The sequence below is a fragment of the Fistularia commersonii genome, chromosome 25 (assembly GCF_037954325.1).
Source record: "Fistularia commersonii isolate RoL2024-O1a breed Wild chromosome 25, RoL_Fcom_v1.0, whole genome shotgun sequence".
In the NCBI taxonomy this organism is placed as follows: Eukaryota; Metazoa; Chordata; class Actinopteri; order Syngnathiformes; family Fistulariidae; genus Fistularia; species Fistularia commersonii.
Genome location: NC_141308.1, coordinates 2,863,322 through 2,883,962, shown reverse-complemented (window position 1 = coordinate 2,883,962; position 20,641 = coordinate 2,863,322). Strand labels below are relative to the sequence as shown.

The 20,641-nt window shown below is 35.8% G+C and overlaps 1 protein-coding gene across 5 annotated transcripts in view; it reads left to right on the top strand.

Moving 5' to 3' along the window:
• Positions 1 to 19,924, top strand: part of tnr (tenascin R (restrictin, janusin)) — a 156,221-nt gene extending 136,297 nt beyond the window's left edge. For all 5 annotated transcript variants that reach the window (XM_086172865.1, XM_086172868.1, XM_086172864.1 and 2 more), the window contains 7 exons: positions 1,078 to 1,208; positions 3,430 to 3,562; positions 4,658 to 4,809; positions 5,040 to 5,136; positions 13,934 to 14,095; positions 14,643 to 14,806; positions 16,667 to 19,924. In XM_086172865.1, coding sequence (XP_086028991.1) covers positions 1,078 to 1,208; positions 3,430 to 3,562; positions 4,658 to 4,809; positions 5,040 to 5,136; positions 13,934 to 14,095; positions 14,643 to 14,806; positions 16,667 to 16,786 — 959 coding nt within the window. In that variant the 3' untranslated portion in view covers positions 16,787 to 19,924. The remainder of the gene's footprint in view (positions 1 to 1,077; positions 1,209 to 3,429; positions 3,563 to 4,657; positions 4,810 to 5,039; positions 5,137 to 13,933; positions 14,096 to 14,642; positions 14,807 to 16,666) is intronic.
• The last annotated feature ends 717 nt before the right edge of the window (positions 19,925 to 20,641 follow it).

Sequence of the window (20,641 nt, the reverse complement as noted above, 5' to 3'; positions counted from 1 at the left end):
CAGACATATGTTTGAGCTTTGGCATCCCTGCCTGTGATTGACATGAACAGATAAGTAAAATACAAGACATTGAATATGTGCCTTAAAATCTTCACAAATAAGGATAAATGAGAAACAAGTCAAACTGTTTGTATTGACCCACAGACCTAATTAGGTATTCTGCAAGAACATAGAACTTGATGCGATGATGCAGTCAAAACAACATTTAGTATAATAGATTACATAAGGTTCCCTGTTAGATATGGTTCAAGTAAATATTTACGAACAAAATTCAACAAACCCTGTGGTCAGAGTTTTCCATAAATTCCCACGAATGCAATTTTGTAATCAATTCTTTGTTGCTTACTTGTCGTGGCAACTGGAAATGAATTTCCTCACTTGAAGACGTTCAGAACTGAAGAATCCTCTAGGATGAGAGGGGAGAAACCTCTTCAAGTGAAGAAATTCAAGTCAAGAGGATTTTGACAAGAATTCACCATGACCTGGATGACTTAGAACCTCCACAGATATGACTTTGTTGCTTACACATTTTTATTGCAGACCCAAAAGCATTTTTTCTTATTTATTGTAATTAGTTTGTTTTAATTTCTTGTTAATTTTGGGGGAAATCTTTGTGTGTCATCTAAAGAATCCTGCATTGCATGTGTTAATACCATAGACACTGATATTATGATACATTTTTACATCATAAATACAACTATGATGTACATACGGTTAGATCGCCATTCAAACAGTGAGGAAAAAACAGGAGGAAGAACAGAAATATATTGAGAATATATGAATTATCTCTATTTTGCACTAATGGGTGGCTAAACTGACTCTTCAATGATCTTTTTTTACTCCATGAAAACAGAAAATTTTCAAAAATTAATGAAACTGTTTCTATGTTCTACTAAAGGATGGATAAACCTGTGTTTCACTTACTTTTTGAAGCAAGACAGAACATTGAAACAATGCATTGCTTTTTCTTGTTAAAAATTTGATATGTTTTAATATTTAAAAATGGAGGATCTATGTCCAATGTATTTGTCCTCTCAACTCATTGTAAGAGTGTTATTTCTCCCTTTTCTCTGCTAGCAATGGATGCCCCTGTAAACCTGACAGCGAGTGAGGTGAATCACCGCAGCGGTCTCATTTCTTGGCAACCACCAATTGCAGAAATTGACAACTACATGCTCACCTACAAGTCATTTGATGGCAGCCGTAAAGTATGTGGTGCACACACCCAGATACTCATATCTGTTCCACTGTCTCTCAAACACATCAACACAAAGACACATTGTTGATATTTTCTATTTGGTGTTTTTGTTTATTTGATCTCTTATCTTGAACACATGAAATCCTGCTGTATATCCAGCCTGTTCTGAGTTATTGTGCTCCCACTTGATTCAACTTATTACACTTGTGTCACTACTCAGGAAAAGAACATGAGAGCATAATAAATACCACTTTCATTTGGTTTTAATTAAATAATCCCTAAATGTGGAGCATGCACATATTTGGACAGAGGCTCACAAGCATGATTCACACATTCAATAACGCACATCAATATGAACACAAGGGAAAAACACATTGAAATTGCCAATCCAACAGAGGTATTACCTTGATAGAGGTATTGTTTATTTTGATTTAACTTGTCAGTGTGGGTTAGCGATGGTAATAAAACACTGGTTGGAACGGTGAGGAATTCCCAATGCCTAGTCAGGATTAAGTAGAACAATTTCCTATTATGGTCAGCTTAATTTGGGCATGAATGCCATTTACTGTAGGTGTCTGAAAGATTGACTCTGCCCCTCTGAAGCTTGGCATACGATCATACTGGAAAACACTGAACGCAGTAATGATGTCTCATTCACTGTCTCATTTCACTGTCTCTCATTGAACCTGCATGTGGTCGACCATGAGGTGTCACCCACGTACAATGAATAGAACTTCTACTATTGTTAATGTATCTATTTATTCATTCATTCACTCATTTATTAAATTATTTATTTGATAATTTTGATGTTTTTTAAAAAACAAAAAACTAGGTGTGCGCTAGAGTTGGGTTCACGGTCTCAAACTAATCTGAAGGTTTCATATTCTCTTTAACAGAAAACCTTGTATATCCTAAAAGTTTTCTCTACAGCAGTATTGACATATCAACATATTAACATCTATTAGATATCACAGTTTTTCATACAATAATACAATACATCTCTGTTTTCACTCTATAATCAGATACGAAACCTGCCTTCTGAGAAAAGGCTTATAGTAAGACATCTAGGTTTTTTATTTAGGTGTCACTTCACGCTGACAACATGTATCAAATGATTTCATCTTTAACTATATTTTAAAAAAGCACTTGCTCATCAAAACAGACACTACCTCCCTTAAAGTAGCCAGCTTGTCAAGACTTACGGACTGAGCATGATCATGCTCTTTAGATAGTTTTCAAATATTCATTGTCATCTGAGAGGTGCTTCAACTTCCAATGCCCCATTTAAATTCACCAATAAATGAGTCATAACACAAGCACTCAAGGCAGATCTGATTCCTGCATGCAGACACTGAAGTGCATCTTCTGCACTGTTCCTTCATTTGTCTCCTTATTCTGCTGCTTTAATCCTGCTACATATTTCACGTGGTCGGCTTTACAGCTTCTTTATGTGCTATGATACCAAATCATTGTAAATTGCATAGTTTTGCAAGATGAATTTTTGATCTGTTATTTCCATAATAGTTTGTAAGTACAGATCACTGTTTCACATCTGCATGTGTTCTTGGTATGATAAAACTGCAAGACTCACAGACAAGTCCACATTCGCTGGTAGTTTCTAACAGCACATGCTCAGAACTGATCAGAAGTTTATATTACCCTTGAAAAGTCTGTTCTGCCCGCAATAAAATGTTGTCTTGACCCTGAAACCGAACGTATCGCTGTCCTTGGAGAAAGAGAAACAACATTTACCAGCTGGTTCCCTGCATAATTCACATGGGCACATTGTGTGAAATATGTGATTTTTTTTTTTCCAAACAAGTTAAATATTTAATTTTACTTGTTCATTTTTCATGTTTTCAAGCCAACATGCAAAAGCAAATCATCTAAGAAAAGGAAATTATTGTTTTGTCACAGCTCTGCCAGGCCTAGCAATAGAAGTCGTTTATCTCATTGTGTTTAGTGTTGCACTTTTTGTTTCCTGCTATTATAAATTACTACTGCAGAAACAGGCAAGCAGTTTTTAAATTATTTTCTACAGTTAAAATTGAAATGAATTTAACAAAATATTGGCTTTTCATTCTTTTTAAATGTTGACACAGCCTGCTTTATCATGAGGATGTTAATGGACAGGCATTCAATTCTTACCTTTTTAAGACGGTACTCTTCATGTCAGCGTATGTTGCATGCTTTTGTTGTGTCTTATGCAAGAATTTGTGTTTGTGTTCTAGGAGTTGATCCTAGATGCTGAAGACACATGGATTCGTTTGGAGGGACTTGCTGAGACTACAGAATATACTGTCAAGCTCCAAGCTGCGAGAGGACTAGACACCAGCGCTGTAGTATCTACTACTTTCACCACAGGTTCTTTGGACAAGTTCATTCAGATACAGCATACACAAGCATGCACAGAAACCATCTATTAAATTGTATAGTTGTTTTCACAAACACCTCAATAAACTTGATATAAATTTACTCACAAAGTAACATTGACAACAATTTAGAAAAGTATTGCAGTCTGCCAGACCTCTTGGTTTAAAAAACACTATATTGAATCCACAATATTTAAATTTTGTTCTGCAGTATGATTGCACAAAAAAAAAAAAAAAAAATTACTTACTCAGTGGAACGCTGATATTGTTTAACAAACCAAACAAATGCTGGGACCTTGACCCAAACATCACAACATGCTGCAATATATTTATAGAACGTGTTTGACTCTGACTCTACCTTCAGCTGACACTGTCATTCTGTTTGTCTCAAATAGATAAACACAATACACAACACAAAATAATGTTTTAATTCAGTATCAATTTCAAATGAACATATCACCGCATATAACATTTTAAGCATTCTGCTCTGACAAGATAATTATGCAGAGGCTTCCCTATATATAAATGTATAGAAAGGTGTTTCCTTTCTACATTTATTTTTTTTCAATTAGGGTAAATGTGTGAATAGAAAATTCAGTGAAATATCCAATACATTTTTCCTGTACAAAAGCAGAAAATCACAGCTATACTGACAGTAAGACAGTGACAGCAGCAATCTGTGTACCAACAACTAAGGAAAACCTCAGGGGCACAAATACTGTGTTCATTCTTAATAGAAAGCAGAAGCAACTCATGGTCTGACTACAATATAACTTTGTCTATTTGCTCTTTTGTGCTTTGGACAAATTGTGAAGCGGTTCATCAGGGCCTTTCACAAACAACAAAATGCCATCTCCTGGAATAAGGACCAGAATGAAAAATGCTTACCGCTGAGGGGATTAGTTTTTTATATTAAATATCTGTAATGTTTTAAAAAATAACAGATAGTAAATACATCATCTGGTGCTGTTATTCTTCTACCCATCTTCCAATGTGCCCCACAATAAGATGAAGGAAAATCAGCTAAAGTGCAGTGGGAAAAGACACAAGCAAATCATAATAACCGCTCTCGTGCACACCTCCCCAGGGAGTCGTCTGTTTGCAGCGCCTCAGAATTGTGCCCAACATCTTCTGAATGGAGAGACGCTTAGTGGTGTCTACACCATCTACATCAATAGAGACCACAGCCAGGGTGTGCAGGTCTATTGTGACATGACCACTGATGACGGAGGCTGGATTGTAAGTCTCTTTTAACGCGTTTTTATACACAATTTGATCATTTCTGGTGTAACTGTACCGTTTAATGCAAAAAAAAAAAAGATAGGAGAACGAAAACGGAACTTCCCTCAGCCTACTTCTTGAGTTCTTACATTGAGTGTTCTTTTGAGCATGGCGTTAGTTCTATTTAGTTATTTTAAACTGGGTAAATTGTTCATTTATTCAATTATTTATTCATTTATTCTTTTAAGGTATTCCAGCGCCGTCAGAATGGTCTGACAGATTTTTCTAGAAAATGGAGTGACTATCGTGTTGGCTTTGGGAACCTGGAGGATGAATTCTGGCTGGGTAAGACTGTCATTCTGTCAACTGTTTCTGTCGTTGATGGGTTGGTGTCAAGGTTAAGAAAAATGGATTTCTTTAACGAAATAATTTCAAGATTGAAAGTTTGTTTTGTTCACTACTCAGGTTGATTTAAATACATTGGTTCAAACCATTATTTCCAGAAAATCACAAGTTTCTTGAAGCCTTTTTTTAAATATTCTATCAGCACAGCTCCTAATTTCAGCAGCAATTTATATATTGATCTTTGATATATATATATATTGCTCTGTTGGGGCTCAGAATGCCACCCATATTGTTTAATCTATGTTCTAGTTTTCCGATGGTTGTATGACTCTTTATCTACAGTATACCTTACTCCAGTGACCAGAAAAGCCTGATGAGTTGCTATCAATTAGAGGAGGACAAATCTTTGCAATATATTTTTAAGATTTTTCTTTTTTAATAAAATGCCGCAATGCTGTGGGTCTCTCCATCATCTTAATTTTCAGTACCTGACACTATAGCGTCAAATTTATCACCAGATTTAACAATAAGTAATTGCTTCCTGTACTATATTTATAATCACATTCTATATCTATATTTATAAATGACAAGTCACAAATGTTGGGGTTTATGTTGATGCTTGTTTTTTTTTTCACCTGGAATTGAGCAGTAACAGTTAGTTGTATTGCAGGCTTGTTCAGCGTGGTTGTGGCCAACAACAGCTATTGCTTATTAAACAGACGTTTTACCATCACCCGGGTGCTTCCCTGACTAAAACGCTACAATATCTATATCTATGACTATATCTATATCTATAGCTATTTTTTAGAATATATTTTTGTTAGTTATTTTATGCTCTTTGCTTCAATCTTTTGGTGCAGATGAGTATAGGATAAAAATACTATTGTCTTCCTGTTTTTCTTTCCTTCTTTCCTTCTTTCCTTCTTTCTTTCTTTCTTGCTTTCTTGCTTTCTTGCTTTCTTTCTGTGTTTCTGTGTTTCCATTTTGCAGAAACATTATATAACATTAGGATATTGATTTGCCTGTTTATTACCCCCAGAGTATAACTGTGGGAACTCAATTACACTGCTAACTTGGATTGTCATACAAAATGACGATGGGATCAGTCCACTGGGGACCACGCACACTGAAATAGATCATTTAAACAGACTTTTAGTCAATAAACAGACTTTTAGAGCTCACTCATCCTAAATTTCAGGTGAAACCATCATGCAAACTAATGAAAAAGATTGCATTTCTGGGGTCCTGGGCTCTCCCTGTTGTTTAATAGTTTTATTTTGATGTGTTTGTTTACAGTCTAGCTAAGTGGGATCGATTGCTGTTGTCTGCTTTTGCAATTATTTTTGTTCATCACCGCAGTGAAGATGTAGTCACTGGACTTAATGTTTTTTGCAGGAAATGAATAACCTCGACAATGCCAGCTGATACAAACAAACCATTTGTTGCTTTTAACCAAAGTGGAGCTATCGTTTTACTTTGACAGAGGAGAGTATATGTAAATGACACCATCATAGGGAAGAAAGGGAAACATTGTAGCTATCTTGTTACTACTGAATAAACTATCACCATTCCCTTTTCCACTTTCTACTTTTTCTAGTATATATACATTTATAAACAGCGCTGGAATGTCAGCAAAAATTCACCACATCTAGATATCAGGGCAACTTTATTCCTACCTTTTTTAGCCTCCACCCCCTCATTCCACCCTCCATGCCTTTGAGCCCGTCTTTTTTCCAGCACTGTATTCTGACCTCTCTGTGCATAAAAGAAGCTTAATGTTACCTGAGGCTATGGCACTGCTACTTTGCCCCCATGAGGGCCTCTTTGTGAATTGCCAAGACATAACTTGTAGTCTAAGTGTAGAATGTAAAGATGAGCATCTTTTTTTAGCTTGAGGTGACAATGGTTTCAGAGACTCTAAAGCAGGAGTATCTACAAAGTTATTCACAATAATATTCAATCAGGGGCCCAAGATGCACAACTCCAGCATCGTATTAAAATCCTTATCTTTTCCTGGTGTGAAAACAGTCTACAGGGCCATGCATGTGATAGGTGTCCCAGAGTTTGAGTTTAAAAGTGTCAGTGGCACTTCTTTTCTGTTCAATATGGAGGACTAAGGTAAACAGTAAATACAAAACTACGAGATAATGCCGGATTTTCTTCTGCTTCTCATACATACAACTCAGACCAGGAGAGGAAAGGTTGTATGACACAGCCTGTAGAATAAGTTCCTCGTTTTTAAATTCAGTGCTTCCCTCTCTGTCCGGAAAGGTCGACACTGTCAGGGGGGCTCACAGTGGCAAGACTCTGACCGTGCAACGCTGCCTGATATCTGTCGACAGCAATCATTGAAAGATCAGTAAGAGTCTCTTGACTCTTGCAAATCTGTCAGGAACTCGTTTCCATATATAGACATAGCATGTGCCGTTGATAAACAGCTTTCTTGTAAAAAAAAAAAACATTTTCACATTTATTATACATACAGCACAACAGAAGCAGGATTTGACCACTACATTTACTCCATCATGGATGAACCATAAGCAGACGGCAACTAGTGAACAGCACCAGGGGCGCAATGAGGGGTTCAGTGTTTTACTCAACAACACTTTGACAGTGTTGTTGAAAAACCTTTTTATTGACAAAAAAAAAAGTTTCGTCAAAAAAGTGACAATGATGGCCTTTTAACCCTCATATTATGTTAAGGGTCATTTTTCACCCATTGGGTCAATGGGTGAAATGGGTCAAATTGACCCTTAACATAATATGAGGGTTAAGAATGACACATGTACTTATTTACTTAAGAATCATACATTTACTATTTATAAAGTGCCTATAAATTTTCCATCTTTTCATAATACCAAGTATATCCCAAATATATTGGCACTAAGCAGCTTGACCTTCATTTTTCATTCTTCTGATTATCTGATTATCGAGCGATGCCTGTGAGAGATATTATATTAAACATTTCGCTAATCACTTTCTCTACTCACAGAACAGCAATATATTGGAGAGTATGGAACCATAAACACTGATATTTAATCCAAGAGACACACTTACCCCACCAGCGAAAAAGAGCGAGATAATTAAGCTTTCATTATTATTCGTTACACTTTGAAAATGGCCATTTTTATGACTTTTCCTGAGCAATCTATTCTCCCCTCTCAGTGACCTCTGCCAGGTTTTATGCAGAACACAATGTCATTTTGATGATGTAATAACAGAGAGAAACTATGGTGGAGGTGACTATTATCCCATTCTCATCTACGGGTTTTTTCTTTTTTTTTTTTATTCCTCCCCTTTAGCGCTCGAGAAACGTTGGTAATAAAATCTGGCAGGTTTATAATATTGGCAGTATAATAGGACACAAGTGCAGTAGTGTGTCAAAATGAATTTTTAATATCCCTTGTTAATAACCCCATGAAACTGTTAAAGGAAAAACTGTTGAAAATTACAGTGGTTAGATTAATTGAAGATAATGACAGAATGCAAATTAAAGATGATTGAGGGTTAACCACAATTTTATTACAACAATTGCTTTTCTTCCCGTCACACTAAGTGCTTGTGGGTTGTAACATTAGTTTTATCTCCTTTCCAATGACATATGGCAGTAGACTTACGTTCATACGTCAACCAGCTTTCTACTTATTAGCAAAGGATTGAGAATTTTTTTTTTTTTTCTTTCTTGAAATGGTCTGTTTTTATGAAAAGTGGATATTAAAGGTTTCTCTGAAGTTAAGAAGTGGCACAGGTTCTTTTCCAAATAGGTGCTCGCTGTAATCTGATTTTGAAGACAGTTCCAATCTCCGCAGTCGATTTGGGACCTTATCGCCTGTCAGGGATCAAATGAGCTTTGCATCTGTGTCGCTGGAGATACACGGGAAAGTCAAATATCTCAAAAAACTGCAGCATGTATTTATGGGCAGATGAGGGCAACTCCACCACTCCTGTCAATACCAACCATCCATGTTAGTAAACCCATCTGACAAAGATGTCGGACATGGTGCTTATCAGTATTCAAGCTTTTATCCTAGAGAGCTGCTGGTGTATCCTTAGCAGTTCTATTAAATATTCTATTCATCTTGGGAGCTTAAAGAAAATCCCTGAAATATATCTCATCCATAATACTTAAAGTGTCACAGTTTTCCAATTCAAACTCTTTTTTTGTTTGGACTTTGATTATGTTGCTCAATATCATCACTGTTTTGATAAATATTTTGTCAATATTTGGATTTTGAATTACCATTTTTGTTTGCAAGATGTAAAAAGTTTTCAAGACATGGGTCTTATCAAAATACTGTATCTGGGCTGAAAGAGTGAATTACTTCTGATTAATTGCATTTTCTGATAGAAATGACCTGCCATATGCTTCTTTGCATGTTTTTTTCTTTTTTCATTTTCTTTTTTCACATATCTCTCAAGAGAAATTCATTTTAATACTTTAAAATGGTAAATTAGATAAGTTTTCACCTTTGGGCAATTATAATATATTTTTATGATTTTATTTCTACCTTTATTATTGGCTTTTTCATATTTAATAAAGGCAGATACTGAGGAAGTGCAATCCAGAGCAGTGGAGAGTGTGGAAAAGAGGTTAAGAAACAGGTTCAAGCAGGTTGGAATGGGTGGAGAAAAGTGTCAGGGGTACTATGGGATGGAAGACTGTCAGCCAGAATGAAAGGAAAGGTGTACAAGACAGTAGTGAGACCAGCAATGCTGTATGGACTAGAAACAGTTACATTGACGAAAAGACAGGAGGCAGAGCTAGAGGTCACAGAGATGAAGATGTTGAGGTTCTCTTTGGGAGTGATGAAGATGGATAGGTTCAGGTATGAGTCTATCAGAGGGACAGCACATGTTAGATGTTTTTGAGAGAAGGTCAGAGAAGCCAGACTGAGATGGTTGGGTCATGTACAAGGGAAGGGATAATGAATATATTGGCAGACGGATGCTGGAATTGGAGCTGCCAGGCAGGTCTAGAGGAAGACCAAAGAGAAGATTTAAAGACATAGTGAGAGAGGATATGAAGACAGTTGGTGTGAGAGAGGAGGATACACAGAATAGGGTTAGATAGAGAAAGTTAATTGAAGGGAAAAGCCATAAAGGAGAAGACGACCAAGGAAGTATTAAGATCATATAATGTAGACAATAGCATTTGTGTTAGATAATTGCTCATTTAAATTTGGCAAATTTCTTACTTTTTTTGATCAAACTATATGAAATGCAGCGTGAAATCAGACCTGTATTTGGGCAGTCTGAAAGGCTCTCCTAAGTCACAGGTTAATAGTCATCTTCAATTCTATTCCCTATAAATGTACATACCTCTTAAATCGATGGAACGATTGCTCCTCGTTTTTGAAAACAAATTCCAAAAAATTATATATATATATATATTGTCATTAAAAATATCAAAATGCTGTTTAAATGACCTCACTGGTATTAATACTGGTATTGGTAATACTGGTATTAAGAATTTTGTAGCCCTCATCTTCCACACCGTCCTTTGCAAATATTGCAGTCAGAGCAACAACTGGTCTGCAGAAATCCAGACCCTCAAATTGAATTTTGTGATCACCACAGGCACGTCGATTATTGAGGTACTCATTTTTTCTTGTGAACTCTGACTGAACTATGGTCCATCAAATAATGCATTTCGATAATGTCAATGGCTAGACGCAGTCAGAGCTGCAAATTTGTGCTCTGATGTATGTTATAATCAAGCTAATTCGAAATTTCCTGATGATTTTGCGATTTAATGAAAATGTATAGGTGGAAAGTTATTTAGCTATTATTTTCATCAACATTTTCCATTTTAAACTAAAACCTAAGAACATCCGGGGGGTTTCTGATGGAACCAAAGGGAAAATATTTACGATACCTCAAAATTACATTTTGGGTGGCGTGAAAAGAGTTTCACCACACACAAATTCTGGTTCTTCGTCTAATAATGTTTTAGTATTGTTCTTAATATCTTTTATTTGTAAAGCTACAAGGGCAACCAAATTAACAACACATTTATTGTATGGTTTAATCCAGTGCTTCTCAATCATTTTCAATTTGCAACCAAGAATAACTTTATTAACATTTACTAACATAACAGTGCTTGCTGGTTTACTGAAGAAGCTTTCATAAAAGTGGGATGGTTGTTGGCAATATTCGGCCTGTTTTCGCTGAAAAACTCATGTAGCTTATCAGCGTAATAGGGGTGTAATGTCTTTAGGTGACGCCCTCACTTGTTTGGCTTCATGCTGTCCGCTGCCAACATTTTTAAACACAGTAAACACACCGGTCTTTCCTTGTCTGCCACTGTAGTCACAACGCAGCATAAACATAATAAACATAATAAACATAATAAACACATAAATCAGGGGTGGGAGACATATGGCATGTAGGGGGTCCAATCCGGCCCCTGGAGTAAAACTACACTTTGAAAAAATACATTAAAAATCATGAACAACTTTTATTGAATAAAAATGCAGTTGTTATATTTTCTGCTATGGGCACACTGTTTTAGTCAGTGTTAGCAACATGGCACAACACTTCTTATTTGTTTGTTGAGGTGAAAAAGAAACCTGCATACTTGGTGTGGATACAGCAAGTTTCGGTGCAACGATGAGACTCAACGTGGCGAAAAATAACACAAAACCCACGGAGAGATGACAGAACTGAAGCGAAGTGTTGTTGAAAAATTGCACTTACTTTTCTTTGAGAATCTCAGGTTGTTTTTTATAATTTACCTGTTTACCTCCTTTACACTAAAACCAAGGAAAACTTTGGACTTAGTTCTACTTTCTAGGTAATTACGCTATGATTTTACTGGTCCATATGTGGCCCCCAAACCAAAATTAATTTGGCACTCCCGCCATAGAGCTAATACTACAACATAAGCATGTTCCCCGGGGGAACCCCCCCCCCCCGGCATCGCTACTTCAGAAGCAATGGCTTAATAAGAATCAATCTGAGCATTAGAGTGCATCGTTTTTAAACATACTGCAGCCCAGTTACTTTATTAAAGAGTGCCATGGGTGCATAATCTAATATAATTCTAATTCTATTAATACTCCAACTGCAATGATTTTCCGTATGGTAGAGAAACTAGCATTGTATCTTGCCAATGACATCTTGAATGAAGTCCAAAAAGCATAAGTATCACTGCAAGATCACAGAGAGAGACGCCCAAATTCCTATATAACAGTTAATAGAACATATGATAGCAACTCACCATTACTGGACCTCCTTGATCAATGGGTGACAGGAGAATGACTCAGCAAGAGAAAGATATTGTAGCCAAATCAGGTTTAATGCTTCAGACTACAATGGCAATGCAAAAACAGCCCCTTTCCAACCTTTCCAGTCTGCTTAGAGAGCCACCTAGGAAAGACCAAGGTGAGATCTGTCAGCTACCTTGAAAAACTGGAAAAGGACAAGCTTTTGACTGAACATCACACCCCATCTGTACCCCATTTGCTTACAGACCTCCCAAGATACACAGAGGACAGAGCTTGCCTCATCTCTTGCATTTACTAATTATTATGTATTGATCGATGGAACAAAAGTCAGAAAATTAAAATGTATTGTTAGAATTGCATCAATATTTTCCGTAGTCGTGGGAAACCTCTCTCAAAGGGGCATTAGGGTGCAGTATTCAGTTCTCTATGTAGACCACTCCTGAGTCAAAATCAAAATATAAGTGGTCAGAGGTTCCACTGACCATGTCCTTGCAGAGGACAAAAGCATCACATTTAAAGAATAGACGTCACAGGACTCTATACTCTGTACTCTATATGTACTCTATATGTAATGCGCACCTCCTGAACAGTGCAGTGTACATCTATATCAGCCGAAGCTCAAGTATCCAATGGAGTTAAAGTGACGGGTAAACAGAAATCACAAAACGGGGCAAAGGATATCAACAAAACATTTTGGCAGAATGGAGAAACACCGTGCCCACTTCAACGGAACTCTTGAACTTTTTGGTCACCCTAAATGGTACTTTATTAAATCAACAAAAAAAGAGACGACACAGATAGAGGCCAGTACAAGCATCATTGTTATGCAATACGTAGAATGCATTGTTGGGAAACTCTAGTTAAGCGCTGTCTGTGGCAACTGTCTTAGATCAACAGCACTGAAGATGATATATGGAGAAAAATGTGTAATCAATAACAATATCAATAGATACTTAACAACCTATGCAATTGTAACGACGCAGTCCAGGGAATCCTATATTTTTTTTAATTCCTAAAGTAGAATCATAGATGAAAACAATTTTTGCCTAAAAAAGTCTATTAAATTTGGATCACAATATAAAATATTGGTATATACCCTTTTAATTTATTATGCTTCTGTGACTAACTACATTGAATTACAAAAGGAAAATCTTCATTCTTGATGTAAAAAAATTACAAAACAGATTAAATGAAAAAGTTACTCACTTATTTATTGGTATATATCTTATTCATTTTTTTAGTACTTTGTAATAGTTCTGAGCTGATGGACAAATAAGTTGTCCATCACACACGCATAGACACACACGTGCACCCACTCACACACACACACACACACACACACACACACACACACACACACACACACACACACCACTCCACCCATTCTTATCTTTTCTTATCTTATTTTATCTTATCCACTATGATTATGGTGAGTTCTCTTCTGTAAAATTAGTTTCTTCCCAGATTGCAAAAAAATACCATAGTTAAATTGAAACCTTGAATGTAATTGCTATACGATGGATATTTGTCTGAAGGATATCCAATGAACAGGGATTTTTAATTTTCTGCAGGTCTGGACAACATCCAAAGGATTGCAGCTCAGGGACGTTATGAGCTAAGGATTGACATGAGGGATGGACAGGAGTCTGTCTACGCCAGTTATGATAAATTTTCTGTTGGAGATGCGAGGAACCTCTACAAGCTCAGGATAGGAGAGTATAATGGCACCGCTGGTATGTAAAAGGTCCATTATAAATGCTTGAGTCAACTAATTGCTTAACATTGTGAAATATTTTGCATTGTCATTAAATATGTGCTTGATTATTTGAAATGCCTGCACTGACTTGCTTAATTAATCATTCGTATCACAGATTTCAACAAGCATTCATATCAAACCATTATATTGAATCATGCGATTAATGCATCCTACGCTCTTTCTAAAACCTTCAGCTGAGGATACTTTCCCATCTCTCGAGCATGGTTTTGCACACCTGCTACATAATTCCTCCACATACAACCTCTCCATTCATGTATTTCATGGCAGGCCAGCATGACCATGCGCCAGATTTACCTGTCATCCACTTTTTTTTAATTTGATTTTTTTCTTTCCCTGAACAAATTCAGAGAGATGAAAGTTTACAGTTTCATCTCCCACATTTATATCTCACCATCTACCTCTCACCTGATCATCATATTCCCTCATTATATCATTTTCCACCGAAAGCATATGTTGCCTTATATGTACTGATTTTTAAGAGGGTCTTTCTGCTCTGATCCTAGGCGACTCTCTGAGCTACCACCAGGGACGGCCCTTCTCTACAAAAGACAGAGACAATGACATCGCTGTCACTAACTGTGCCTTGTCCTACAAAGGAGCATGGTGGTACAAGAACTGCCACCGGGCCAATCTTAATGGCAAATATGGGGAGTCCAGACATAGTCAGGTCAGCTACAGTCATAATAATGGTGAAAAGAGAACAAACCAAACATGTACCAAAAATTCTACAATGCAGAAAATATCTTTGCCCAATTTATTGCTGGTTTAGTGGGCAGCTTTAGAAAGGACAGCAACAGTGGTTCCTGACATTATCAATGCAATATAAAAACGTAAACATGACTTAAAAATTATTTTTATAAGTCAAATTAATATATAATAAATTATATTTTTGATAGAATAACAAAAAAACACATTAGAAAAAATAATCAGTCACCAGTTGATTTTCTTGTATCTCGCCATATCTTACAATTTCCCAAAACAAATACTAGAGGCTTCTATAATAACTACATGTATTACAATTACTTAAGTTAATGGTAAAAGAATATTAACCAAGATTAACTAAATTTTCATTTGAATAGTACTCATCTCATTTTAGATGCATCAAGTAAAAAGCACTGATGTAACATATTTTGGTGACAATGGATGTTAAAGCATTGACCAGAAATACCTTAACAGTAGATCATTTTGAGTAATGTAAATTTTCAATGTTTTGGCTGCAACAATCAAATGTTTATTTTTGCATTTTCTGCCAACATTTAATGTATCCCCAACAGAAATGCTCTATTATGAAGCCATTGGAGGTTTAAAGAATGTCTAAGTAAAACTGCGATACTCCTCAAAGGGCATTAGACAAATCTCCAAGTCATCTGACTTGAATACCCACCAACCCAACTCATCATTCACTTTATTTTTCGCATAAACCTTCCTCAAGAGAGCAAAGTTCTAAACTCAGCCTTAGATAAGCTTTAATTCTCATTTGGGTATCCCAGTAAAAACAGTGATATTTTGGCAATTGAACCCACTCCCAATCACACATCAAAAAATCAAATAAACAGGCCAAGACTTGTCCTCCTATTTCAATAAATACAACTGTAAAGTAGCCTTCTAGCTTTTAGTAAATGCCGTAATAAAGAAGATTATATTTCAAGTTACTGCTACCGTTGTTTTGTCAGATCAGATCTGTTATTATATGAACCATCGATGCAAAGAATATAAAAACTTTGCACTCTTAATCATCCAAAGCTAAAGTGCCCTTTATTCAAATGTCCAACCTTTGACTGCTGCCAAAAGAGTGCAGTCAACAAAGTGCTCTCAGTGTCTGTATCTGTTTACAGGCTAAGGAAAGGCTGACTCTAAATTTCACTTTAGGGATACAAATCTATTCAAAGAACTGAAATATGTATGCTGATTGGTCCCATGACAAGGCTGTCATCAAAAGGTTAAAGTTCTAAGCAACACAAAAATATTGAAGTGGAGCAGTTTTAATTCAGCTAGGATGTTTTTCATGTATCAAATGCTGTTAGAAAATTACCCAGTTTTTCAGGAGGATGTATACGGTTTCATTCTTTTGTTGTTTTTTCAATATGTTGAGAGGAAAAGGCTATAGATCATCCAAGAAATGCAACAAAATGCACACAAAAAGAACTTTGGCCAGCTTAGTCACAATGAAAGTCTTTTGCTTTTAGCACAGAATTGGTAGAGGCGTAGAGGGCTAAGAGCTTGTCTGGTCCTTTTAGTCAGTGATGTAGCTTCCTCTCTGCTTGATGGTGGAATGGTGTTCTGTGCAGCTGTGATTAGGCTAACTACAAAAGGAAATCAGGTGGGAACAGAGATGGACAAACATAAAACACGTTTAGAAATTTCCTCTACGGCAGTAAAGCCCACGGTGTGGCAACGAGGGCAATGAAAATAAATGGAACTTCCATTGGTGTTTATTCTGCTGTTTTTTTCCCCTTATATTTAATTTTCTGTCATAAATCCCATTTACTTAGAATGAAAATTCAAGCAGTTTCTTTTACTTTTACAGGGTATTAACTGGTACCACTGGAAAGGGCATGAGTTCTCTATCCCCTTTGTTGAGATGAAGATGAGGCCATTCAACTTCCGAAGCATCAGCAGCAAGAGGAGGCGGTCCGCACCTATATAAACAATCCTGTCGCCGATCCTGCACAGCCTCAGATAAACTGGTTTCCGACAATGTTTGATTCTTTGCCGCTATCGGTTTGCTTCAAAGTAAAAAGCTACTGAACAAGATGTTGGTTAAAATAATGACTCATATTACCTTACAAAACAATTTATCACACTACTAATGTACTAAAATACTTGTTCTTGAAGCATCTGCATGGCAGTAAGGTTAAAACAATGTCTCAACCCAGTCCATCTTTGTCCAGCTTTAGCTGTCTTTTCCCTGCTGTACTTCTACCCAGAGGATAGAAGACACTGTATGTAATTTATTAAATACTTTGAATGACAATGGTTGTATTTGCTGTACAAAAAAGGAACGGTGATCAAGGAAGCTTTGCTGTTGTTCTGAGATTTGGCTTTCCCTTGGATGTGAGGAAATAATGTGCTCAGAAATGCCCTGAAGAGTACATAAGCTAGCGCTATTTTAACCATAAAAAATGCCTGATTAAAAGAAAATACGCTGTATATTCCCTTGAAATCCCTAACTTTAAGATATATATATATTTTTGTAACTGATATGACACAAGTACATCTATTCAATATGATTTGATACAGGCCTTTCCGAGGAAGTTAATTTGTTCATTGTACACATAAACAGTGATGACAAATGCTGGAGTTTGACATGAGATTGAAATATAATTTTTACTCATCATCTGGATTCACCATTCATCACTAAGCAACTGCAGTCTCAAATTGACAATAATATATTTTTATTTATTATTGAATTAGATTTTTTTTTTTTAAAGTCATCCATACAACATCAATGTAATAGATTGTTTGGCCCTTCACAATATATATATATATATATATATATATATATATATATATATATATATGTGTGTGTATGGTCTTTTAAGAATGCTTTGATGGCTTGCAGAGATGGTGTTGATAGAAAGAAACCAAAAATCTGCAGAAGAAAAACCTTGTCTGCTGTTCGGATCGACACTGGCCAGTTTTCTCACCAAACTCAGTGAAAAGCAGCTTTTGCTTGCATTAATAGATTCTAACTTTTCCCAGACTTTATGGAAATAAAACCCTAGGCGTACTTTTATACAATGTTAACACTAAATTCTGTGCAAAACGGTAATGGCAGGCTCGAGCAGATTTTAGCTCGGTGTGTCCTGAGACACCAGAGGAAGGCAACAAAGACTGCAAAACAGTTGGTGGAGTGAAGCCGAGTCCGTCTTTTGTGCCCTTCTCTTTCTAACTCCACCATCAAGATTCTCCGTGAAGCAACACAATCAGCAATCGTGGCAGAGAATGTAATCTTTTTGAAGTGCAGACATAATTTGCAGCATGCAAAGAAAGCCTTTTGTCCTCACACTGATACATAAATTGTTCAGTGCTGGTTGGTTAGACCTTTTATTTTTAGTTTATTTATTTTATTGCCCTTTTTTGTCATGCTAAAACCAACTCTTAATGGTTAACTAAAGCTGAGCTTCATAAATTCAATAATAGTGCTTTGCAGTCTCGTGCAATCATCAGATCTATATTTAAACATAACTGCAAGCAACATTTGGTCTCCTAACTATCAAGTATACAAAGATTTTCATTCCCTTGAAACAGCTTTATTTTTTTTTTTGTGTGTTTCGTCAGCTTTTTTTTCCTCACTGAAGAGAATAAGCAAATCGGGCATGTTACATGACTGTATTCTTTTTCCCTTTTCTTTTTAGGATTGAAAACAGTAACGACTCTTCCCTTTATAATGTATGATTAGTCTTGAATTATTTTATAACTTTCCCCCTTTAGATAAAAATGATGTTGAAAGTGGGAATATTTCCCTGGTAACCATTACATGCAGACTAAATTTCAATGAAATTCCAAAAAATAAATAATTCGTTTTTACTCTATTTGTGGTGATAGCCAGTCTGCCTAACTGGTGAAACATTGTTTTTGAAATGGTTTGTATATTAGAATATGTAGACTATTGGGCCTCAAAAATGTTATTAAAAAACAATGAATTTATATAATAGAAAGTTTCAATATGTAAAAGGTCTTCTTGATATGTAAGTGTTCAAGTACTTGTTTCAGAGCCCGTGGTTGAAAATCGATCTCCTTTAGTGAATTCTTGTAGAGTAGGGAATGCTGTATATTTGCATTTCATAGAGTACTTAAGTTTGTTTGGCTGCATTTTCAGAAAAGGAACCATGGTTTGAACCCTTTGCAGGAGAGGAGCAGAATGTTTGTAATGTAATCCAACTATCTCTCATCCATTATTAGTCTGCACAAAGCAGCTCTTTCAAAGAGATTACGTCACATGGTCGAATCCAACTTTTTCCATAATTTTTAGCTCGTAATTGCAACTGTTTGGGGTCCAAAGTCAACTAATTATTTAAAGTTTGATTTGTACATATTCTTTACTGCTTCATGTATAACCTGAATTAACATTTAAACTTTTTAAAAAAACGTTTGAAAATAAAACATCACTTGGCATTGGGAATTTATTTCTAGAATATCAATATTCTAGAAACTGAAGCCTCTCTTGGAAAAATTCTGAAAATTATTTAGATAAGAATTTGATTTTTTTTTTCATGTCTTATTTTATTTATTTATTTATTTATATTGCTGTTCTTGATTTGTCATTAACAAGTGATTTGATTCCCAACTAATCAAATTATGATATTCTGTATTTTTGAAGGGGACAGTGATGAAAATGAAATTCTTTTTTTCCCCATTTTTTCATCTTTTCATTAAGATGTTCCTACCGCTTCCTAAACTGAAGGAAAGCTTTTTATTGAAAGCTATTTATTTCAAGACTATTTATTTTCAAAAGACTATCAGGACATACAATGTTAAAAAAAAGAGTCTCTGGTATATGAATGTTAAAATACTTGATTTCATTGGTTAACATTTTTAATATGATATTTATTGTGTAAGCCACAGACTGTAACTACAGTTATCCGAAATCTTGCTATGAAAATGTAAATATTGACAAAATGCCATCTTGACTGTTGAGAGGTAATACTTGCTGAAACTAAGATTTTGTTGTTGGATAACCTTGGATTTTGCTGTCAAATTTAGCTCTAGTTTGACTTAAACATGTACTATATCGCTCCTTTTTTAATACATTTTCTACATATTAATAAAATACTCAACTGGTCCTACTGACTTGAATGTACCATTTGCTGAGTCAAATGTTTTCCTTCAGTTTGCTTTTATCCCTCAAAAATTAACCTGTCAAAAAACAACCTGTAACTACAGTGTCGTCGACTCACTTCACACTATGATGGACTTTGGCTAAATGTGCTAATTTATAATACAACAGTTGTGACTGGAATGAGACAGACATAAAAACACAATTAAATGCTGTAATACAACACATGCTTAATTTCATACCTATATTTCAACAACAAACAGGGTGATTCCCACTATCAAAATACATTTTATGGGAATCAGACCCAACTACAAAACAGTGGATTTATTGTCATGTCAAACCATTACTGTGGGTGAGGAAATAAACTTAGTTGCCGCCAGATTTGATTGTGCTATAATGTGAATGTAACCTAACATTTTTTCTGTTACTTTCTAAATGTATTCATGAGAATTTATTGTAACAGATATTTAAGCAACACCCTACTGCCTCACACTGCTGGCGTTTCACGAAACGTTTTCAGATTTTACACACTTGAGGCCTGATATAGAAGCAAAGCCGGAAGGGTTTATAACATTCTTACATTCTTGGTGCCAGAGCTCATTATGTGCTCTTTTTTGCCTTTTGGTCTCCAATTCTACTTTTCTTACCTCCTGGTTGAATTCATTTTTTCCATCCTGCAACAAACACACACACACACACCATCAAATAATTTAGTACTGTACT